Genomic DNA, 20,464 nt, shown 5'->3' on the forward strand with positions numbered 1-20,464 from the left:
ATGTGGAACTGTACTAATTTTTAGATATTAATACCTTATATATCCAGCAACCTGACTAAACTCAGTTTTTGATCAGGAGTGCCTACAGTTACCATCAGGTGGGGAACCTTCAAAATTCCCAAGATAAATGGAAAGGATCCAAACATTTTGGAAGTAATTTCTTTTTTTTTTTTTTGAGACGGAGTCTCACTGTGTCACCCAGGATGGGGTGCAGTGGCACAGTCTCCGCTCACTACAACCTCTGCCTCCCGGACTCAAGCGATTCTCCTGCTTCAGTTTCCTGCGTAGCTGGGATTACAGGCACCTGCCACGACGCCTGGCTATAAACTTGCTTTTTTTTTTTTTTTTTGAGACAGAGTTCTACTCTGTCACCCAGGCTGGAGTGCAGTGGCATGATCTCGGCTCACTGCAACCTCTGCCTCCTGGGTTCAAGTGCTTCTCCTGCCTCAGCCTCCCGAGTAGCTGGGATTACAGGCATGCACCACCATGCCCAGCTAATTTTTTTGTATTTTTAGTAGAGACAGGGTTTCAACCATGTCAGTCAGTCTGGTCTTGAACTCCTGACCTCAAGTGATCTACCTACCTTGGCCTCCCAAAGTGCTGGGATTACAGGCGTTAGCCACCGCACCCGGCCTATACTTGCTTTTTAATCCTAAATCTGTAAATTCTTTTGGATTTTCATTTATAATTATGTCATCTGCAAATAATAAAAGTTTCATTTCTTCCTTTATAATCCTTTCACCTTCTGTATCTTTTTCTTCTTCTGTATCTTCTATATTGTATACTTTAAATAGTTGGTTTCTATAGTATGTGAATTTTGTCTCAATAAAATTGTTATAAAAATACCTTCTTGTATTTGCTGGGATCTCCAATGCAGTGTTGAATACAAGTGGTGATAGAAGGCATCCTTGTCTTGGCCAGGCCCTGTGGCTCACGCCTGTAATCCCAGCACTTTGGGAGGCTGAGGTGGGCGGATCATGAGGTCAGGAGTCGAGACCATCCTGGCTAACAGGGTGAAAACCCATCTCTACTAAAAAATACAAAAAAAATTAGCCGGGCGTGGTGGCAGGCACCTGTAGTCCCAGCTGCTCGGGAGGCTAAGGCAGGAGAATGGCGTGAACCCAGGAGGCGGAGCTTGCAGTGAGCTGAGATTGCACCACTGCACTCTAGCCTGGGCAACAGAGCAAGACTCAAAAAAAAAAAAAAGGCATCCTTGTCTTGTTTCCAATGATAGAGGAAAAGCTCAGACTTTCACTCTGAAGTATTATATTTTCTATAGGTATTTTTAATTTACCGTTTCCCAAACTAAGGAAATTACTGAGAATTTTTATTATGAATGGATATTGATTTTTATCAAATGGTTTTTCTTTATCATATGATTTTTCTTCCTTATTCTGCTAATATGGTGAATTACACTGATTGATCTGATTTTTAACCAATCTTTTATTCCTGGAATAAACCCTTTTTGTTGTTGATATTGTGATGTACTGTTGTATTGGAGGTTCCCCAAAACCACCCTCACATTGGATGACGTACTAGGAGAACTCAATATATATTCATTCTCCTGGCTAGGATTTATTACGGTGAAAAAATGCAGAGCAAGATCAGCAAAGGAAAAAGACACATGGAACAAAGTCTGGAGGAAACCAGGCACAAACTTCTAAGACTTGTCTCTCAGCAGAGTCACAGAGGATGTGCTTAATCCCCCAGCAATGAGTGGTGACAACACCTATAAAATGTTATCTGCCAGGGAAACTAAGTAGACTTGGTGCCTATGGGTTATATTGAGGATGGATGGGTCGTGAAGGCACCCTTTGCCTAGCATGAACCAAAGTCCCAGACTACCTGAAGGAAAGCAGGAGTACAGCATAAACCACATTGATTGTGCAAATAGTTGAGCACAGTGAGTCAGTATTACCAGAGCGTTTAGGAACACTCCCAAAATCCAAGTTCTCAGACATCTGACAACCTCATAGCAGGTCTTCTAAAAGATAGCAGTCGGGTCTGCTATGTTAACTCTTCTGTACGATTGACCTAGATTTTGTTTGCTAGTGTGATGTTTATATTTGTCAGTGAGCTTGTCCTATATTTTTCTTTCTCATAATATTCTTGTCAGATATTATAACAAGTTATGCTGGCCTCATAATATGGATTATTTAATGTCCCCCTATACCTGGAAGGGTGTGTGAAAAATTGGTATTATTTCTTTTTTTTTTTTTTTTTTTTTTTTTGAGACGGAGTCTCGCTCTGTCGCCCAGGCTGGAGTGCAGTGGCCGGATCTCAGCTCACTGCAAGCTCCGCCTCCCGGGTTCACGCCATTCTCCTGCCTCAGTCTCCCGAGTAGCTGGGACTACAGGCGCCCGCCACCTCGCCCGGCTAGTTTTTTGTATTTTTTAGTAGAGATGGGGTTTCACCGTGTTAGCCAGGATGGTCTCGATCTCCTGACCTCGTGATCCGCCCATCTCGGCCTCCCAAAGTGCTGGGATTACAGGCTTGAGCCACCGCGCCGGGCCTTATTTCTTTCTTAAATGTTTGGTTGAATTAGCCTGTGAGGCATTTGGGACTTGAAATTTTCTTTGGGGGTATGTTTTATGAATTAAATTATATTAGTATTTTCTTTTCCTCCAGTTTTGATAAGGTTTATTTTTCTAGGAATTTGACCATTGTATCTAATTTTCGAATGTATTGGCATAAGTTTGTTTATGATAGTCTTTTATTCGTTAATATCTTTAGCTGTGTAGTCACATGTCCCCTTTTTCATTCCTGATTATTTGTGCCTTCTCTCACTTTTTTTTTCTTGCAGTTTCACTAGTAAAATTACCAATTCATTAGTCTCTTCAAGAGACAATTTTTGGCTTTGTTAATCCTCACTAGTGTATGTTTGTTTATTATTTCATTAGTTTGTTCACTATTTCACTAATTTCTGCCCTTTATTATTTAATTCCTTCTACTTTTGGGGTAACCTTCTGCTCTCTTTTTAACATCTTTAGATGAATATTTAGTATATTAAATTTTAGCTTCTCTTCTTTGACATATGCATTTAACATTATATATTTCTTTTTTTTTTTTTTTGAGACGGAGTCTTACTCTGTCGCCCAGGCTGGAGTGCAGTGGCCGGATCTCAGCTCACTGCAAGCTCTGCCTCCTGGGTTCACGCCGTTCTCCTGCCTCAGCCTCCCGAGTAGCTGGGACTACAGGCACCCGCCACTGCGTCCGGCTAATTTTTGTGTTTTTTAGTAGAGACAGGGTTTCATCGTGTTAGCCAGGATGGTCTCAATCTCCTGACCTTGTGATCCGCCCGTCTCAGTCTCCCAAAGTGCTGGGATTACAGGCTTGAGTCACTGCGCCTGGCCTAACATTATATATTTCTAAGTTCATCTTGACTTGCCCTCCACATTGAGCTCAAAATGTTTCCTAATTTTCATTGTGACTTTTTGTTTTTTGACTTGTGAATAACCTAGTTATTTTATTTATAGGACATAGGGGATTTATTTTTGTTTTATCAATTTTTATTGCATTGTGATCAGATAACATACTATCTCTGATTTCAGTCCTTTGAATGTATTGAAACTTGCTTTTTGGCTCAGAATAAAGCAAATTTTTCTAAATGTTACAGAGGTACTTGAGAAGTATATGCATTCTGTAATCATTGGGTACTATTAATCCTATTATTCAAATCTACATTTTTTACTCACCATGGAAGTCTTTTTGTTATATCAGTAATTTATAAAGTGATGTTGAAATCTCCCACTATGACAGATCTCCACTCTGTCACCCAGGCTGGGACACAGTGGCACGATCATGAGTCATTGCAGCCGCAACCTCCTGAGCTCAAGCAATCCCACTTCAGCCTCCTGAGTAGCTGGGACCACAGGTGCATACCACAATGCCCTGCTAATTTTTGTATTTTTTGTAGACAAGGGGTTCTTCGCCATGTCATCCAGGCTGCTCTCAAACTCTCGGGCTCAAGTGATCTACTGGCCTTGGCCTCCCAACATGCTGGGATTACAGGTGTGAACCACTGTGCCCAGCCCTACTATAATTATGGATTTGTCTTATTTCTTCATGAAGTGCTGATAGTTTTTGCATTATAAATATTGAAGCTGTGTTATTAAGTGCATACAAATGTAGAATTGTTATACCATCCTGGTGAATTGCTCTTTTAATCCTTTTTACCTCTTCTTATCTCTTCTAATGAGTTTTGCCTTAAAGTCCACCCTGACATTACTACAGCTACACCAGCTTTCTTTTGATTAATATTTACATGGTATCTCTTTTTCTATCTTATTTTTAATCTTTCTGTGTCTATTTTAGATATGTTTCTTGTAAGCACCATATGGTTAGATAATTTTAAAATCCTTTCTGATAGTCTTTATCTTTTAATTTCATTATTTAATTCATTTATTAATTTAACATAATTATTGTTTTGGTAAAAATCCACCATTGTGCCTTTTATTTATCCTTCCTCCTCTGTGTTCCTTTTTCCCTCTTTTGAATCGTTGGTTATTTTTTCCTTTTCTGTTGTTTTCTCCACTAACTTAGAAGTTATAGTTTTACTCTTTTTTTTAGTGGTTATCCTAGAGAGTATACCGTGTACTCTAATATTAATTGGTACTTTTATCCTTTTCCCAGACAATGTAAGAACTCCATTGAATCCTTTCCAATTTATATGCCATTGATGTTGTATATTTCAATTATCTGAATATATGATTTTTAAGTAAGGTTGCATTTTTATTGCTTAGCATTTATACAATGAAAATGTAAGGGGTTTTTTTTCCTATTTAAATATTGTAGTGCATGTGAAGTATTAAGATGAATGACTGTTTCTTATTTACATAAATTTGTGCTTATAAAACAAAGATTGACATTAGAGCTTTCTGGATTTGATACACTTCAAAAATTTTCTTTAGAGGATACACAAAACTAAACCACATACACACACAAACACACACACACATTCCTGATATACAATTTGTTCTGCCTTTGATTTCCAGTTTCTTCTTCCTCTCAGGACTGTCAGTTGGCTATCTTCTGTCTCTGTGCTTTTGGCTTCCTTTTTCACTGAGGCTTTCACTTCCTGTGCTTGTTACCTCCTTCTGCCTCCTTTGCTGCAAACTCTGCTGTCTACAATTCTTTCTCCACTTTTTCAACTTTTTTGTTTCTTTTTACTTCTTGGATTTCACTCAGAAAGTCCATGCTTTAATAAAAATAGCTAATCAAAGTGCTTCAGGTTGGCAAAGCAACCAGTCACAGTGGATGGGGAGTTATCTTTGAGTATTTAACTTGTTTGGCTGTGTTTGTTGCTCCTTAGTATTAAAAAGGTTTTACCACTTAGAACAATGTTAATTACTTGTGAACACCAGAAGGCTAGTCTCTGGATAAATGAGAATTGACTGTATTATTAAAATAGTTGTGATTTTGGTCAATGTAAAATTCATTTTTTTTTTTTTTTTGAGACGGAGTCTGGCTCTGTCGCCCGGGCTGGAGTGCAGTGGCCGGATCTCAGCTCACTGCAAGCTCCGCCTCCCGGGTTCACGCCATTCTCCTGCCTCAGCCTCCCGAGTAGCTGGGACTACAGGCGCCCGCTACCTCGCCCGGCTAGTTTTTTGTATTTTTTAGTAGAGACGGGGTTTCACCGTGTTAGCCAGGATGGTCTCGATCTCCTGACCTCGTGATCCGCCCGTCTCGGCCTCCCAAAGTGCTGGGATTACAGGCTTGAGCCACCGCGCCCGGCCGTAAAATTCATTTTTAATCATAATCTAAATGTACTGAAGTGCTGTATTTTAAAATTTTTCATCTCTTTTCTACAAAGAATGAAAAAATAATAGAACAACAACTTCTTGTGGATCAACTGAGTGAAGAACTAACAAAACTTAACCTGTCAGTGACTTCTTCAGCTAAAGAAAATTGTGGAGATGGGCCAGATGCCAGGATCCCTGAAAAGAGACCATATACTGTACCATTTGATACTCGTTTGGGGCATTATATTTATATCCCATCAAGACAAGATTCCAGGAAGGTAAAGTCCAAACATTAATCTTTTTCTTATTTTGAGATTAAAAAAATTTTAGCTATAATATCACAGTGTATTTGTACAGTCTCAGCAGACTTTTTTTTTTGTTAGGTTTTATGGAATTTTGTGTATACCTTTTCTTTTAAGCATACTTCTTTCTTTTTTTTTTTTTTTTTTTTGAGACGGAGTCTTGCTCTGTCACCCAGGCTGGAGTGCAGTGGCCGGATCTCAGCTCACTGCAAGCTCCGCCTCCCGGGTTTACACCATTCTCCTGCCTCAGCCTCCCGAGTAGCTGGCACTACAGGCGCCCGCCACCGCGCCCGGCTAGTTTTTTGTATTTTTAGTAGAGACGGGGTTTCACCGTGTTAACCAGGATGGTCTCGATCTCCTGACCTTGTGATCCGCCCGCCTCGGCCTCCCAAAGTGCTGGGATTACAGGCTTGAGCCACCGCGCCCGGCCTACTTCTTTCTAATAAAAAAACGAATAAACAAGAGAATACATAGTTACATTTGGAGGGAATAGTTGGATGGAGATAATCTCTATACCTCATCAATGTCAAAAAGGTATCCTTTGCCATGATATCTTCAGACATGACCAAGTTTAATATCTACATGAATTTATTTCTTCCTTTAACCACACAAAATTGAGATGTTAGAGGGTATTTATTTCAACTTATTTGGTCTGTCATTATTTTTGAAATAATATTTATATGTTATTCAGTCTTACCAAGTAGACATAATCAAGACAGTATAAATATCAATATGAATTTTAGTTTGTGTGGTTGGTAAATATATACACACACAGTTTTAAGAATTATTAAGGAGTCTCTATTATGGAAAAGATTTAATTAGCAGATTCATAAGTTTTGGTTTAGCAGGTTCATGAATTCTGCTTTCTATTTCCTCATTTTATGAAGGGAAATGATTTGTTTACGTGAAGATCCTTCTGGTTGTTACAGTCAGAGGGATAAGAAATGAAAGGCAAGTGATATATGAGCAGTGCCATGGACTTTGCATCAGGCAACCTTGGGTTGTATGAATACTGTAATAGCAGCCTTGGGTGGTGTGAATACTATAATAGCAGCCTTGGGTGGTATGAATACTATAATAGCTCTGGACATTTGGTTTTCTTTGTAAAAAGAAATTTTAAAAGGAAATTACAATCCCAGAGAATGAAGTTTCTGAACAAAAGGTTTTATTATTTGCTCCTTAAATAATTCCCACACTCTCAGAAGAGAAAACTAGATGCCTGCCAGTTATGGGATAAAATAGCCATGTCTAGTATGTTGTACTCGTTAGATCAGTACTTGTTGAGTTGGTTTTTCCTTAAATAATTCCCCTCCCTCATTTCCCACTGGGAGGCCACCTGAAAAACTTTACCCCTGTCTATCATGATGCCGATGTGACAGATGATCTAATTAGGTGACTGACAGCAGAAGCACAAAAATCAGATATAAGATGATTTTCAGAATCAGGTAGGATTTTTTAGGAGACAATTCATGACGGGGTCCTGTTGTCAAGTGATTGAATCCTAAACACCGTGTGATACTCATATTCCACTATATGTTACAATTTAACAGCTTATAATAATTTATATTGATAAATGGACTGTCTCCTCTAAGATTTTATTGCCTTTTGTGAGAAGTCATCTCGAGGAGGTTTGGTTACAGAGGTGATGAAAAGGAAATATTTTGTAATAGAAACCAGAACAAAGGTATAAAGGCAATTTCTAATTTGTTGTTGTTGTTTTCCAAGGTCTTTTTTTTTTTTTTGAGAATTTAAAGTGCATTTCCAATAGAAGAATGTTATACTATAGAAAATTCCCAGGCTAGCCATACAATTTTATTTGTCCTATGACATATATTAAATATTTTTCCTAGAGCCTTAATTCAGCTATACCTAACCACCATATATAAAGAATAAGTATATACATTGTGGTATTCAAATTAGGAATATTGCCCTGGCAGAGGGAATGGAGATGGCTCTGGGTTTCTTCCTGTGGCGGGATTTGGATTGGAGCACCACAGTTCTCCAGGTGTTCTGAACTGGGAAGATGGGGAAGCGGGCACATTTGTTGGGGTGTGTCTGTGCTGTGTTTAAGAGCTGGAATGTTTTCCATGCGTGCTTTTCGTTTCATTTTTGAATACTATTTTCCATAAGTGAAGATAGAAGAGTTGTCCAGAAGAGGAGGAGCTGTGTATACTCTGAAAGAAGTATTTGTCTGTGAGGCACAAAGTATCGTTAAATTAATTTTGACTTTTGTTTGAGGGGAGCATTTTCCAGTGATTGGCTATTTTAAGAGTGCCAACCTAATAACTCCTTTAACAGCATCGAGAATAATAGGATAAAATTAGACTTTTAAAATATCACTTTTTTGTTGTTGGGTGGGGGAATCACTCGGAAGGTCCACACAAGTCCGCCTGTGTACTCTCTGGATCGAATATTTGCTGGGTTTCGAACACGAAGTCGGATGCTGTTGGGTCACATAGAAGAACAAGATGAGGTCCTCCACTGCCAATTTTCTGATAACAGTGATGATGAAGAATCGGAAGGCCAAGAGAAATCTGGAACTAGGTATGTTAAATATACACTGATTTAATAAATATTTAGAATTATATGCTGCAATAAATATAGAAGTGTAGGTTTTTTCCATTGGAGTATATCTTTTATGTTTAATATAAGAGTAGGTAACTTTTGCTAAATGTACTATCATCTAATGTGTTATGAAAATAGTATTTGAACACAAATCATCAGTCTTATAGACTAACTGAAAAATAATTTTGCTTTTAGAGCTTTTATAATAATTAGATTCTAATTTTCAGAGGGAATTTTTTTTTTTTTTTTTGATTTCCTTATTCTGCTGCCACGGTGGCAACAAACATGACTTTTCTACTGATTCAACATGGGTGGGGGGGCATCCTTTTATTTTAAGCAATATTAGTGACATTCTGTTTTTAAATGTAATTAATAATTTTTTAACATTACTGTCACTTTCTGGGAAAACTAATTTGAGGGCAGATTAGAAAACGCTAACAAATGAGTTAACTTTCTGTTTTTTTTTTTTTTAGATGTAGAAGTCGTTCATGGATTCAGAAGCCAGACTCTGTTTGTTCCCTTGTTGAACTGAATGATACTCAGGATGAAACACAAAAGTCAAATTTGGAGAATGAAGGTACATAGATTTTCTTAAATAATGTAGACCTAATGGTTATAGGACACTTATCTTTTTCCTCAGTTGATAGTTTCTAAGAAACATCCAGGAATTCTCAAAGACCAGAACTTGGTACAAATGCTTTTCTGGTTGGTAGAACTTCTTTTATGTTCTCTGTTTTACCTCTTTTACTCCTTAATAAAAAAGATTTTCTATCAATTAATTATGGCTAGAGATATAGGCTTACTCCCTCAGAATAAGGATTTTTATATTCAGACTTCAATTGATACGCTTTGTATTCCTAATGATGTTAAAGTACAGTATAAGTAATTGTACTAGGTGTCTACTCCTTCACTGGGACTTGTGCCTAACATCAATTATGTATGTGGCATTAGAGCCCAATTAGTGTACTGGGTGCTGGTAATGTTTTAGTACACAACTGCTAAGAATTTTTATGCATCAATAACAACATCAAAAACATTTACGAGCCACATATAGTAGCTTATGCCTATAATCCCAGTGCTTTGAGAGGCTGAAACGGGAGAATTGCTTAAGGCCAGGAGTTTGAGGCCAGCCTGAGCAACATAGTGAGATCGTCTCTCTACAGAAAATTAGCTGAGCGTGGTAGTGCGTACCTACTCAGGAGGGAGGCTGAGGTGGGAGAATCGCTTGAGCCCAGGAGTTCGAGGCTATTGTGAGCCGAGATCACACCGCTGCACTCTAGTCTAGGCAACAGAGCAAGACCCTACCTCAAAAAAAAAAAAAAATCACCTATAGTTTTCACAACTTTTTTTTTTTTTTAGATGGAGTCTCTCTCTGTCACTCAGGCTGGAGTGCAGTGGTGTGGTGTCGGCTCACTGCAGCCTCCGCCTCCCAGGTTCAAGCGATTCTCCTGCCTCAGCCTCCCAAGTAGCTGGGACTACAGGTGTGTGCCGCCACACCCAGTTAATTTTTGTGTTTTTAGTAGAGATGGGGTTTCACTGTGTTGGCCAGGCTGGCCTCAAACTTCTGACCTTGTGATCTGCACACCTTGACCTCCCAAAGTGCTGGGATTACAGGCATGAGCCACTGTGCCCAGCTGGTAGTAGTAGATTTTATTAACTCATCTCTCTTGGTCAATGTGTGATTGACCCACAAAAAATAAGGGAATTGGGAATATAAATAACGTAAGTGCTACACTTTGAAAATGTAGAGCATCTCTTTAAGAACCTATACGTGGCTTTATGAGCCAAAAATTTAAGTATAACTAAAATAAATATAAAAATGTGGAAATAATAAAGGTAAATGCTACTCAAGCAGCCATGCTTGAGCTGTTTGTTACTGCTCTGCAACCAGGAAAAAAACTTACGTTGGAATGTAAATGAGCTTACATTAGTTTCTTCCTTGAGAAAGTCTGGCTATGATAAAAATGTCACCTGAACTACAGCAGTATACCTAGTGACATAGTTGATTTACATTCTGGTGCAGGCAGTAACAAACAGTGCTAGACCACACTCTGAGTAGCCTGGTATAGTCTGCATTCTCCAATTACAATAAAAGTAGAAGTTGATAGGAAACAAATTCACCCCTCTATCCATCTGGAAATTTTACACCTGTCTCAAATAACTCATGTTAAAGGCAGTGAGAAACTGTGTGTCTGAACCTATGGAATATTATGAAAGAATATATACATATATGTATTAATTTGTAAGAAAATAAAAACTCTTACTATAAGCTGTAATGCTAGAGTCCCAATTGCTGTGTATTTTTTCCCCTTTTTCCTTCCCTTCTTTTTTGTCTCTTCCACTGCCACCTCTAAATTGCTTTTGTGTCTGCTTTTCTTTTTTTAACTCTACTTCTGTTGAATATTTTACCAGCAGATAGTTTTATTTCTGTGTTTTTTTTTTAAGATTTAAAGATTGATTATCTCCAGGAGAGTCAAGAATTGAATTTGCAAAAATTAAAGAATTCAGAACGCATACTTACTGAAGCTAAACAAAAAATGAGAGAACTTACAATTAACATCAAGATGAAGGAAGATCTGATTAAAGAATTAATAAAAACAGGTAATAGTATCTTGTGAACCAGCTTATATGGGAAAGAAAACTTCTAAAATTGCTTCTGATGTGTAACAGTTACTTTAGTTTTTGAAGCTCAGATCTATCCACTTAGCTTGGATTGGTGTAAGAAGGTGAGTTTTTAGGCCAATGTGTGGAGGTTAGTTATCAAAAGAATTTTGTTCTTTTGGGATTTCACCTCTGAATTGTTCTAACCAGTGTGAACTCTGCATTGTGCTGAAATTCTGTGGCACTTAATGTGCCAATGACAACATGTTCATTTTTTTGAGACAGGGTCTTGCTCTGTCACCTAGGCTGGAGTGCAGTGGTGCAGTCATGACTCACTGCAGCCTTGACCTCTGGGGCTCAACCAGTCCTCCTACCTCAGCCTCCCAAGTAGCTGGGACTACAGGCATGTGGCACCATGCCTAGTACGCACCAGTAGTTTTATAAATTTTTTTTTGCAGTGTATTAGAATTGATAAAATATAGTATAGATGTCCTGTTGTTATTAGTTGGCAGAAGCAGCTGCTATTCAAGAGAAGTCTTCAGTGAGAGGGCATTGAAAAGTAAGCACTCACTGACACTTTTGATAGTCACCATCTCCGAGGATTTTTAGGAAAGCTCCAAATTGCCCTTGGTTCTAATGAGCAAGAAAAGGGTCTTCTCTGTGTAAGCTCTGGTATCCTCTATTTTAATGCAACCACATCGGGTATACCAGGCTACAAAAACATGCTTGTTTAGTGAGATACATAGTAAGATAACCTTTCTGAAAGAAAGTCGTTGATTCTAGTGGGTAAATATCCTCAACTTCCACAGGCAGTACCCTGATTCTAGATCAGCTCCTAGATACTCCTAAGAGGGGTCAACTGGGGTTTGATCCTGCCTGTGAGGAAGCAGCATGGTCAAACTAATTTAAACATCTGGGTAACTAGAGCTAGAATGATGCATAGCACACATGTCACTAGGAATGAGAAAGGAGAAAGCTTTGGGAAAGTAGCTAAGCAGAGGATGCTTCTTAAAAAATGTCAAAAAAAAAAAAAAAAAAAAAAAAAACCAAAACACAAAAAACTTAATGCCCTTAATGCTCTCTCACTGAAGATTTCTCTTGAATAGCAGCTACTTCTGCCAACTAAGTAGTTGGCAGTAAGTAATAACAGGACATCTATACTATATTTTATCAAGTCTAATACACTGCAAAAAAATTTTATAAAAACTACAGGTGCGTACTGGGCTTGGTGGCACATGCCTGTAGTTGCAGCTACTTGGGAGGCTGAGGTAGGAGGACTGGTTGAGCCCCAGAGGTCAAGGCTGCAGTGAGTCATGATTGCACCACTGCACTCCAGCCTAGGTGACAGAGCGAGACCCCGTCTCAAAAAAATAAAATAAACATGTTGTAATTGGCACTGTATTTTTTTAGTGGTTCATAAAATATTGGTGTGTTGAACAATTAATGAATAGTCCAAAATGATTTGTTAAAATATAGTAGTTGTATGTATTTTAAAGTTAGTCAAGTAATCGTAAATTAGAGTCAGAGGACAGTTCACAATGCATTTAGTCAAATAACTTTTATCAAAAAATGATGAGTATTTTTGGATAGCAGTATAACCAGCTATATAAATAGTATAATAGGCTGGGTATAGTGGTTCACGCCTGTAATCCCAGCACTTTGGGAGGCCGAGGTGGGCGGATCATTTGAGATCAGGAGTTCGAGACCAACCTGGCCAACATGGTGAAACCCTGTCTCTACTAAAAATACAAAAATTAGCTGGGCATGGTGGCATGTGCCTATAGTCCCAGCTACTTGGGAGGCAGGAGAATTGCTGGAAGCCAGGAGGCGGAGGTGGCAGTGAGAGGAGATTGCACCACTGCACTCTAGCCTGGGTGACAGAGCGAGACTCTTTCTAAATAAATATATAGTGTAATTAACTGTCTCTGGTGATTATTCATCCCCTGAGCTTTAGACTCCTATTTTTTACTGCCACGAGTTTGCCAGTCTAGTTCAGGGACAGTTGCCTATTCAGAGCAAATCAAAACCAAGCTTTTAGGGTCACTAGCTGGACTTAGAATAAAAAGAGATATAGAAATATCTATATTCTATTTTTTCTGTTCTATATATTAATAAGAAAAGAATGTAAAAGGAATTAATATTGAATAAGTTGAGGTTAGTGAAAAAGGAGAGTCAGCTTTGGATGAAAAGATTCTTAAGAGATATAACAATCAAATGTATTGTGGACTTTGTTTAGATCCTGGTTAAACCAATTGTGAAATACATTTTGAGACAATTGGGAAAGTCTGAATATGGGCTGATTGGTATTAATATTGTTAGTGTGATAATGACTTTTTGGTTATGTCCATATTTTGTATGAATGCTGATTGCAGTATGCATAAGTAAAAGGAATTTAACAAAATGAAGTATGTATAGGTTAGATGAAATGACATCTGGGATTGCTTTATAATGTGTAAGCAAAGTAAAACAAAAGGCATATTTGAAGCAGCTGTGACAAAATCTTGATAACTTTTAAATCTGGATGATGGGGATTCATTTTATTATTTCTTTTGTTATATTTAAAAATTTTCATAGTAATTTAAAAAAGGAATTCAAGGAGACAGATTATTGGTAGCAGGAGGCTGGAGTATACTAAGCAAGAGGACAGTCACTCCAAATATCCTTCTTAACTGAGTTTGATGCCAGCAAAGCTCAACTACAAATTCAGAGGACCAGAAATGTCACTCTAAACGCCAAAGATTGAACCAGTGAGACTGGCCGCAGATGGAAACAATCATTAAGGAATTAATCATTAAGAGGACTGATGGCAAGCTGTGTTTGATGGGGGTGGGTGGGGACAACTGGGTTTTTAATGCTATGCCTTAAATAATATCACTGCCTGGCTGGATTTTAGAGTAGAGTATTTTTATGTTTTTGATATTTAACTTCTTTTTACATAATTTATACTAATAATTATTATTATTATGGTTAAGGTAACGATGCCAAGTCTGTAAGCAAGCAGTATTCTTTGAAAGTAACAAAGCTAGAGCATGACGCAGAACAGGCAAAAGTCGAACTAACTGAAACACAAAAGCAGCTACAGGAGCTGGAAAACAAAGATCTTTCTGATGTTGCAATGAAGGTAAAATTACAGAAAGAGTTCCGTAAAAAGATGGATGCTGCAAAGCTGAGAGTTCAGGTAATTTAAAAAATGTAATTGAGAAAACTTATTTAAGCTTTCTTGCTTCTGAGGGTTCTTGTACTGAGTTGGGAAAGAAGTGGGATTCAGTTTATACCAGCAAGAGAAACTGGGTGTCAACTTTTCTAGTGTGCTGGTCGATTTACATATTTTACAATCTGGGTAGTATATTTCTTCATTCAAGAAGTATATTCTTTCAATCTTCATATCAAAAAACCACATGGTAAGAAATAAAGATAACCACAAAATAGTGTTTTTTTCCTGAAGGACAAAGGATTAAATAATGGTTAAATAATACAAATAAAACAGCTGGTACATATATGACACTTTGTAGACACTCAACAAATGAGAACTATTTCGAGATATGGTTTTCTGAAACCATAACTGATTGGCTTAAGAAGGGTTAATAACTTTGTGTACTGTGACTCATCCTTAACTTCCTAATGCCTGGTTTTAGCTTTAACTTTAGAAATAGCTACAGTTAAACATTCTATTCTGTGAGAAATATTCCATCACATAGAGATTTTGTGTGAAGAAGCCATTTCCAGGTGCTTTGGAGATAGTCACAGTGCTTTGTTAGTCTGATCATAATGAACTTTCTAGGATGCCTCCTCTACTTCTTTACCTCTCATGATCTACTGCTTTCGTGTTATATTTTTCCATTATAGGTAGAGTTGTAATTAATCTATTCACAGCATTATTATTATTGCTGAACTATGCCACAGTTATTTGCTTTCAACAAAATAGGTGTTTACAATATACCTCTGGTGTGCCTGGTATATTGTAATATACCGGGATATTCTCGTGTGACAGGCCAGAAAAGTCCCTCCTGGGGTTTCTAATGCCACCTCAAACATCTGGATATTTCCACTAAAAGTTGTTACCTAAATAGCTTCTCAAGTCAACATCAAGTTAAAATAATATGACTTGAATGTTTGAACTGCTTAAAGGAGGACATAGGGTGGTTATCTATGTCACACCTTCCATTTTCCTTCAGAATAGTTATTTCTACTTTGGAATTCACCTTTCCATGCTTTGCTTCCGGCTGTATATCCTTTTCTGCTAAGAGTACTGATAAGGAAAGGAAATGAAAGGTGTAGAACTTTACCTCAAAAGAAACATCTGATACAGCAGAGGACAGAAACAAGACATAGTATTAGAAATTTTGTACCTTTGACATATCCATGCACTACTCATGGGGATAAGGAGGATACATACCAAATGGTTTATATGCATTATTTAATCCTTTGAAGTGGGCATTTTTAGTCATTTTACAAATGTGGAAACAAAGGTTTAGAAAGGCAAAATAACTCAGTCAGAGTCCCATAGTGGTGATGACAATACCAGTTTTCAGTACTCTTAACATATCATACTGGCATATATCTCAGCCCACTGCAACTGCCTCCTCCCAGACTCAAATGATCCTCTTGCCTCAGGCTCTCAAATAGCTGGGACTACAGGTGTCCACCACCATGCCCGCAACTTTGTTTATTTTTAGTAGAGACGGGTTTCACCACGTTGGCCAGGCTAGTCTCAAACTCCTGACCTCAAGTGATCTGCCTGTCTCGGCCTCCAAAAGTGCTGGGCTTACAGGTGTGAGTCACCGCACCCAGCCATATCATGCTGTTTTAAAATATTGAAATACTAATATTTTTATTGGTATAAAAAAGTTGTTTCAATTTTTAAAACAACATTTTTAAATTAAGGACTTCAAAAACCTGTGTTTTTAATGGCTTTAGGTATATGTAGAGCATTACGTGCTGCATTAATAGTTTAATGCTGACAGATGCACTTTTGAGCAACTATGGAATAAGTGCAAAAGACAATGGCAACAGTATCTCACTCTTAAGACTTTCAGGATTTACACTGATATTTTTATTATTATGTGAAAAAGACACTAAAATGCTGGTATTATAATTTTTGCTGCAGTATTGTAATTACTGTCAATTGTAAGTGGCAAAGCCAGTGTCCAGATTTAGGTACTGGAAACGGCAAAGGCCTGTGGCCTCCAAGCCAGTGGTACCCAAAGTAGTTCATCTGCAGATTGTTCTTCTTCTGCGATGAGATAAATGTCAATCATTGCACAGCTTTCTTGATCAAAAAAGTCTTGCATGAAAACATCAATCGAATCTAATAGTATGCTGAGGGGTGCAAATTGACAACAATGTGAACTAGCACTGGTCAACAGATCACATTTTGAGTAGCACTGCTCTAAGCAGCAATGCCTCTTGGATACTTAGTTTAATTAAAACAAAACTTGCCTATGCTAACACTGTATTGCCAAGATAAAGGAAATAATTTAATTGTGGTTTGCATAATTTATGAATGACATCCCTTTACCTTTTTTATACCACCTAATTGGTACTTAGTGCAATGCTAATCACATAATACAAGTCTAATATATGTTTGGTCAGGACTAAATTGTAACACAAGTAGTTTATATTAGTGGTGTGAGCACTTTGAAAGTCTAATCTATCTATACGTAATTTTAGTTAGATGAGAAGGAATTTAAGATAAATGTTAAAATAGTAATTATAATGGTTGGTCACTCTCAGGGAAGATGTTATCAGCTCTGATCATCCTAACTCAGGGATTAACGATTTAGGCTATAGCTGTAGCTATAAAAATAACAGCACAGTGGAATGCTAGGCAGCCACCCAGAACAAATCTATATGAAAAGATCCCTGAGATAAGTAGGAAAAAAGGGAGACAGTAGTCTATATAGAATATATATGAAGCTATTTGCATGCATATGCATACTTTTTTCCTGGAAGAATATTTAACAAATTGGTAATTTTGCATTGAGAAGCAGGACAGGTAGATTAGGGGTGTATAAGAGTGACTCTTTTAAAATATAAATTCAGTTTTATAATGTTTTAACTATTTTTTAAATTAAAATACTTATTAATAAAAAGCAAATCATCTGTTTCATTTTGTTTGTTGTCCACATCAGGAAGTCTCATCATTCTTTATACTTTTACATATGTGATGAAAATTATGATGGTTTCCCTAATTGCAAAAATGGAAATGTATGAGAGTAAGCGGTTGTTTGTGAACCTGTCAAAAATAAATGAAAATCTAGGGAAAATTTCTTCCTTTACCATCAAATGAAAAGATTAAATTTAGTTGAGGAATGTGAGAGATTCAGTTTTTCATTTTGAAATATTCCATATGATCTCAGGTCTTACAGAAGAAGCAACAAGATAGTAAGAAACTGGCATCACTGTCAATCCAAAATGAGAAACGCGCTAATGAACTAGAGCAGAGTGTAGATCACATGAAGTATCAAAAGATACAGCTACAAAGAAAACTTCGAGAAGAAAATGAAAAAAGGAAGCAACTGGATGCAGTAATTAAGCGGGACCAGCAAAAAATCAAAGTAATATTGTCATACATTCCTGCTAAGTATAATATGAAATGTTAAACGACTCAGAGCTAACGAAGCCATGGTCTTCATTCAGTTGGCTTGTGAAGTATCTACCCTTGACCTGTCCTTTACTGCTGTCCTTATTCACTTTAAAGCTTTGTTCAGCTACATAGTAAAACCTATTTATTGAATTCTGAGTACTGTCTTGAAGGCTTTGACTTCACAAAAGAAGGTACAATGGTAATTTCTCTTAGTAGGATCTTAACTTTAATTGAAGCTGTCAAAAACATACATTTATAAAGCCAACTTTCTAAATAATACCTACCATTTGAATAGGATTTTCTGTTTTCAAAGTGCTTTGACATGCATTGTCTATGTGGCTACATAGAAAAAGTACCAGGTAAAGTGGTACCATTTCATTCACAGTGAGCAGAAAAATGATCAGATCTGTATGCACAGCAGTTTTAGAATAGATTGGGCTGGGGAGGAACTTAAGTGGTGTCAGCCTAGGCTCTTGGACCAGGCTATCATGGGTTCAAATCCTAGCTCACTCAGTAGCTCGCTCAGTTGCTGGCTGAGAGATTTATTGAGAAAGTAAATTTTCTCAAATTTCTCAAAAATTTTACCCTCTCTGTTTATTCTTATCTAAAATGGCCTTAATCCTACTTGTCCCACAGGGCTTTTTTGAAAAAGATGATGATGATCATAGTAACAGACACTTATCTAGCACTATGTGCCAGGCTCTGTTCCGTTGAAATGTTAAGCTGAACCCAGGGCGTGGGACATAATTGGAGATTTCCTAGATATTTTAAAAATTAAGGTTTTATTTTTTTTAGAGCAGTTTTAGGTTCACAGCAAAATTGAAAGGAAGGTACAGAGATACGCCACATACTCCCTGTCCCTGCACATGTTTAGCCTCTCCCATTATCAGTATGCCCCAGATTTCCTAGATTTTCAACAATAGATATAACCTATTTTCCAACCTTAAAAAAAAAAATCATAGAATTCAGCAATGGAAGGGACCTTAAAGAACATTTAAACCAAGTTACTCATTATTTATTATTAATTTTTAAGTTGTGGTAAAATATATATAACATAAATTTTACCGTTTTAACTTTTTTTTTTTCTTTTTTTTGAGATGGAGTTTCACTCTTGTTGCCCAGGCTGAAGTGCAATTGTGTGATCTTGGCTCAACGCAACCTCTGCCTCCCAGGTTCAAGTGATTCTCCTGCCTCAGTCTCCTGAGTAGTTGGGATTACAGGCGTGCGCCACCATGCCCGGCTAATTTTGTATTTTTAGTAGAGACGGGGTTTCTCTACCAGTTCAGGCTGGTCTTGAACTCCCGACCTCAGGTGATTCGCCCGCCTCAGCCTCCCAAAGTGCTGGGATTACAGGCGTGAGCCACCATGCCAGGCCCATTTTAACTATTTTTAAGTGTATAATTCAGTGGCATTAATTACATTCACAATCTTGTGCAACCATCCCCACTATTTATTTCCAAAACATTTTCTTCACCCTAGACAGATACTCTGTAACTATTATGGAATAGCAGCTCCTCATTTTCCCCTTCCCCCAGCCCCTGGTAATCTCTAATCTACTTTCTCTATGAATTTGCTTATTCTAGATACTTCATATAAGTAGAATTATATAATATTTTACCTTCTGTGTCAGGCTCATTTCCCTTAGATAATATTTTCAAGGTTTGTCTACATTGCAGCATGTACAAGAACTTCATTCCCTTTTGTTGCCAAATAATATTCCATTGTATGGATATGCTACAGTTTCTTTATCAATTCTTCCATCAGTGGACACTTGAGTTGTTTCTACCATTTGGTTATTGTGAATAATGTTGCAACGAACACTGGCATACAAGTAAGTCTCTGTTTTCAATTCCTTTGGGTATGTACCTAGGAGTATGTACCTAGGAGTAGAATTTCTGGGTTATATGGTAAATCTGTGCTTAGCTTTTTGAGAAACCACTGTTCTCCAAAGCAGCAGCACCATTTTACATTTCCACCAGCAATGTGTGAATGTTCTAATTTCTCTACACTTTTGTCAGCACCTGTTTTCTTTCTTTTTATTATAGTCATCCAAGTAGGTATGAAGTTGTATCTCATTGTGGTTTTGGTTTGCATTTCCCTAATGACTAATGATGTTGAGCATCTTTTCGTGTGCTTATTGGCTGTTCATATATCTGCTTTGGAGAAATGTCTGTTCAAGTTCTTTGTCCACATTTTAATTTGGTTCTTTGTCTTTGTTGTTGAGTTGTATGAGTTCTTTATATATTCTTGACATTAAATCCTATCAGATACATGATTTCCAAATATTTTTTCCTATTCTGTAGGTTTTCTTTATACTTTGATAATATCCTTTGATATGCAAAAATTTTTAGTTTCGTTGAAGTCCGATTTATCTATTTTTTTTCTTTCGTTGCCTGTGCTTTTTGGTGTCATGTCTAAAAATCCATTGCCTAAATCCAAGGTCAAGAAGATTTACCCCTATGTTTTCTGCTAAGAGTTTTATGGTTTTTGCTTTTATATTTAGGTCATTGGTCCATTTGGGGTCAGTTTTTGTATATGGTGTGAAGTAGTGGTCCAGATTTATTCTTTTGCATGTGGAACTCCAGTTGTACCAGTACCATCTGTTGAAGAGACTGTTCTTTCCTCCACTGAATGGATTTGGCACCCTTATCAAAAATCATTTGGAGGGG

The 20,464-nt window shown here is 37.4% G+C and overlaps 1 protein-coding gene across 7 annotated transcripts in view; it reads left to right on the top strand.

Moving 5' to 3' along the window:
- The window catches only part of LOC105498969 (kinesin family member 27), an 83,895-nt gene that overhangs the window by 28,161 nt on the left and 35,270 nt on the right, over nucleotides 1–20,464 (top strand). For all 7 annotated transcript variants that reach the window (XM_071077611.1, XM_071077614.1, XM_071077616.1 and 4 more), the window contains 6 exons: nucleotides 5,813–6,019; nucleotides 8,418–8,587; nucleotides 9,082–9,185; nucleotides 11,054–11,209; nucleotides 14,182–14,387; nucleotides 17,569–17,766. In XM_071077611.1, coding sequence (XP_070933712.1) covers nucleotides 5,813–6,019; nucleotides 8,418–8,587; nucleotides 9,082–9,185; nucleotides 11,054–11,209; nucleotides 14,182–14,387; nucleotides 17,569–17,766 — 1,041 coding nt within the window. The remainder of the gene's footprint in view (nucleotides 1–5,812; nucleotides 6,020–8,417; nucleotides 8,588–9,081; nucleotides 9,186–11,053; nucleotides 11,210–14,181; nucleotides 14,388–17,568; nucleotides 17,767–20,464) is intronic.

This window comes from Macaca nemestrina, chromosome 14, assembly GCF_043159975.1.
Source record: "Macaca nemestrina isolate mMacNem1 chromosome 14, mMacNem.hap1, whole genome shotgun sequence".
In the NCBI taxonomy this organism is placed as follows: domain Eukaryota; kingdom Metazoa; phylum Chordata; class Mammalia; order Primates; family Cercopithecidae; genus Macaca; species Macaca nemestrina.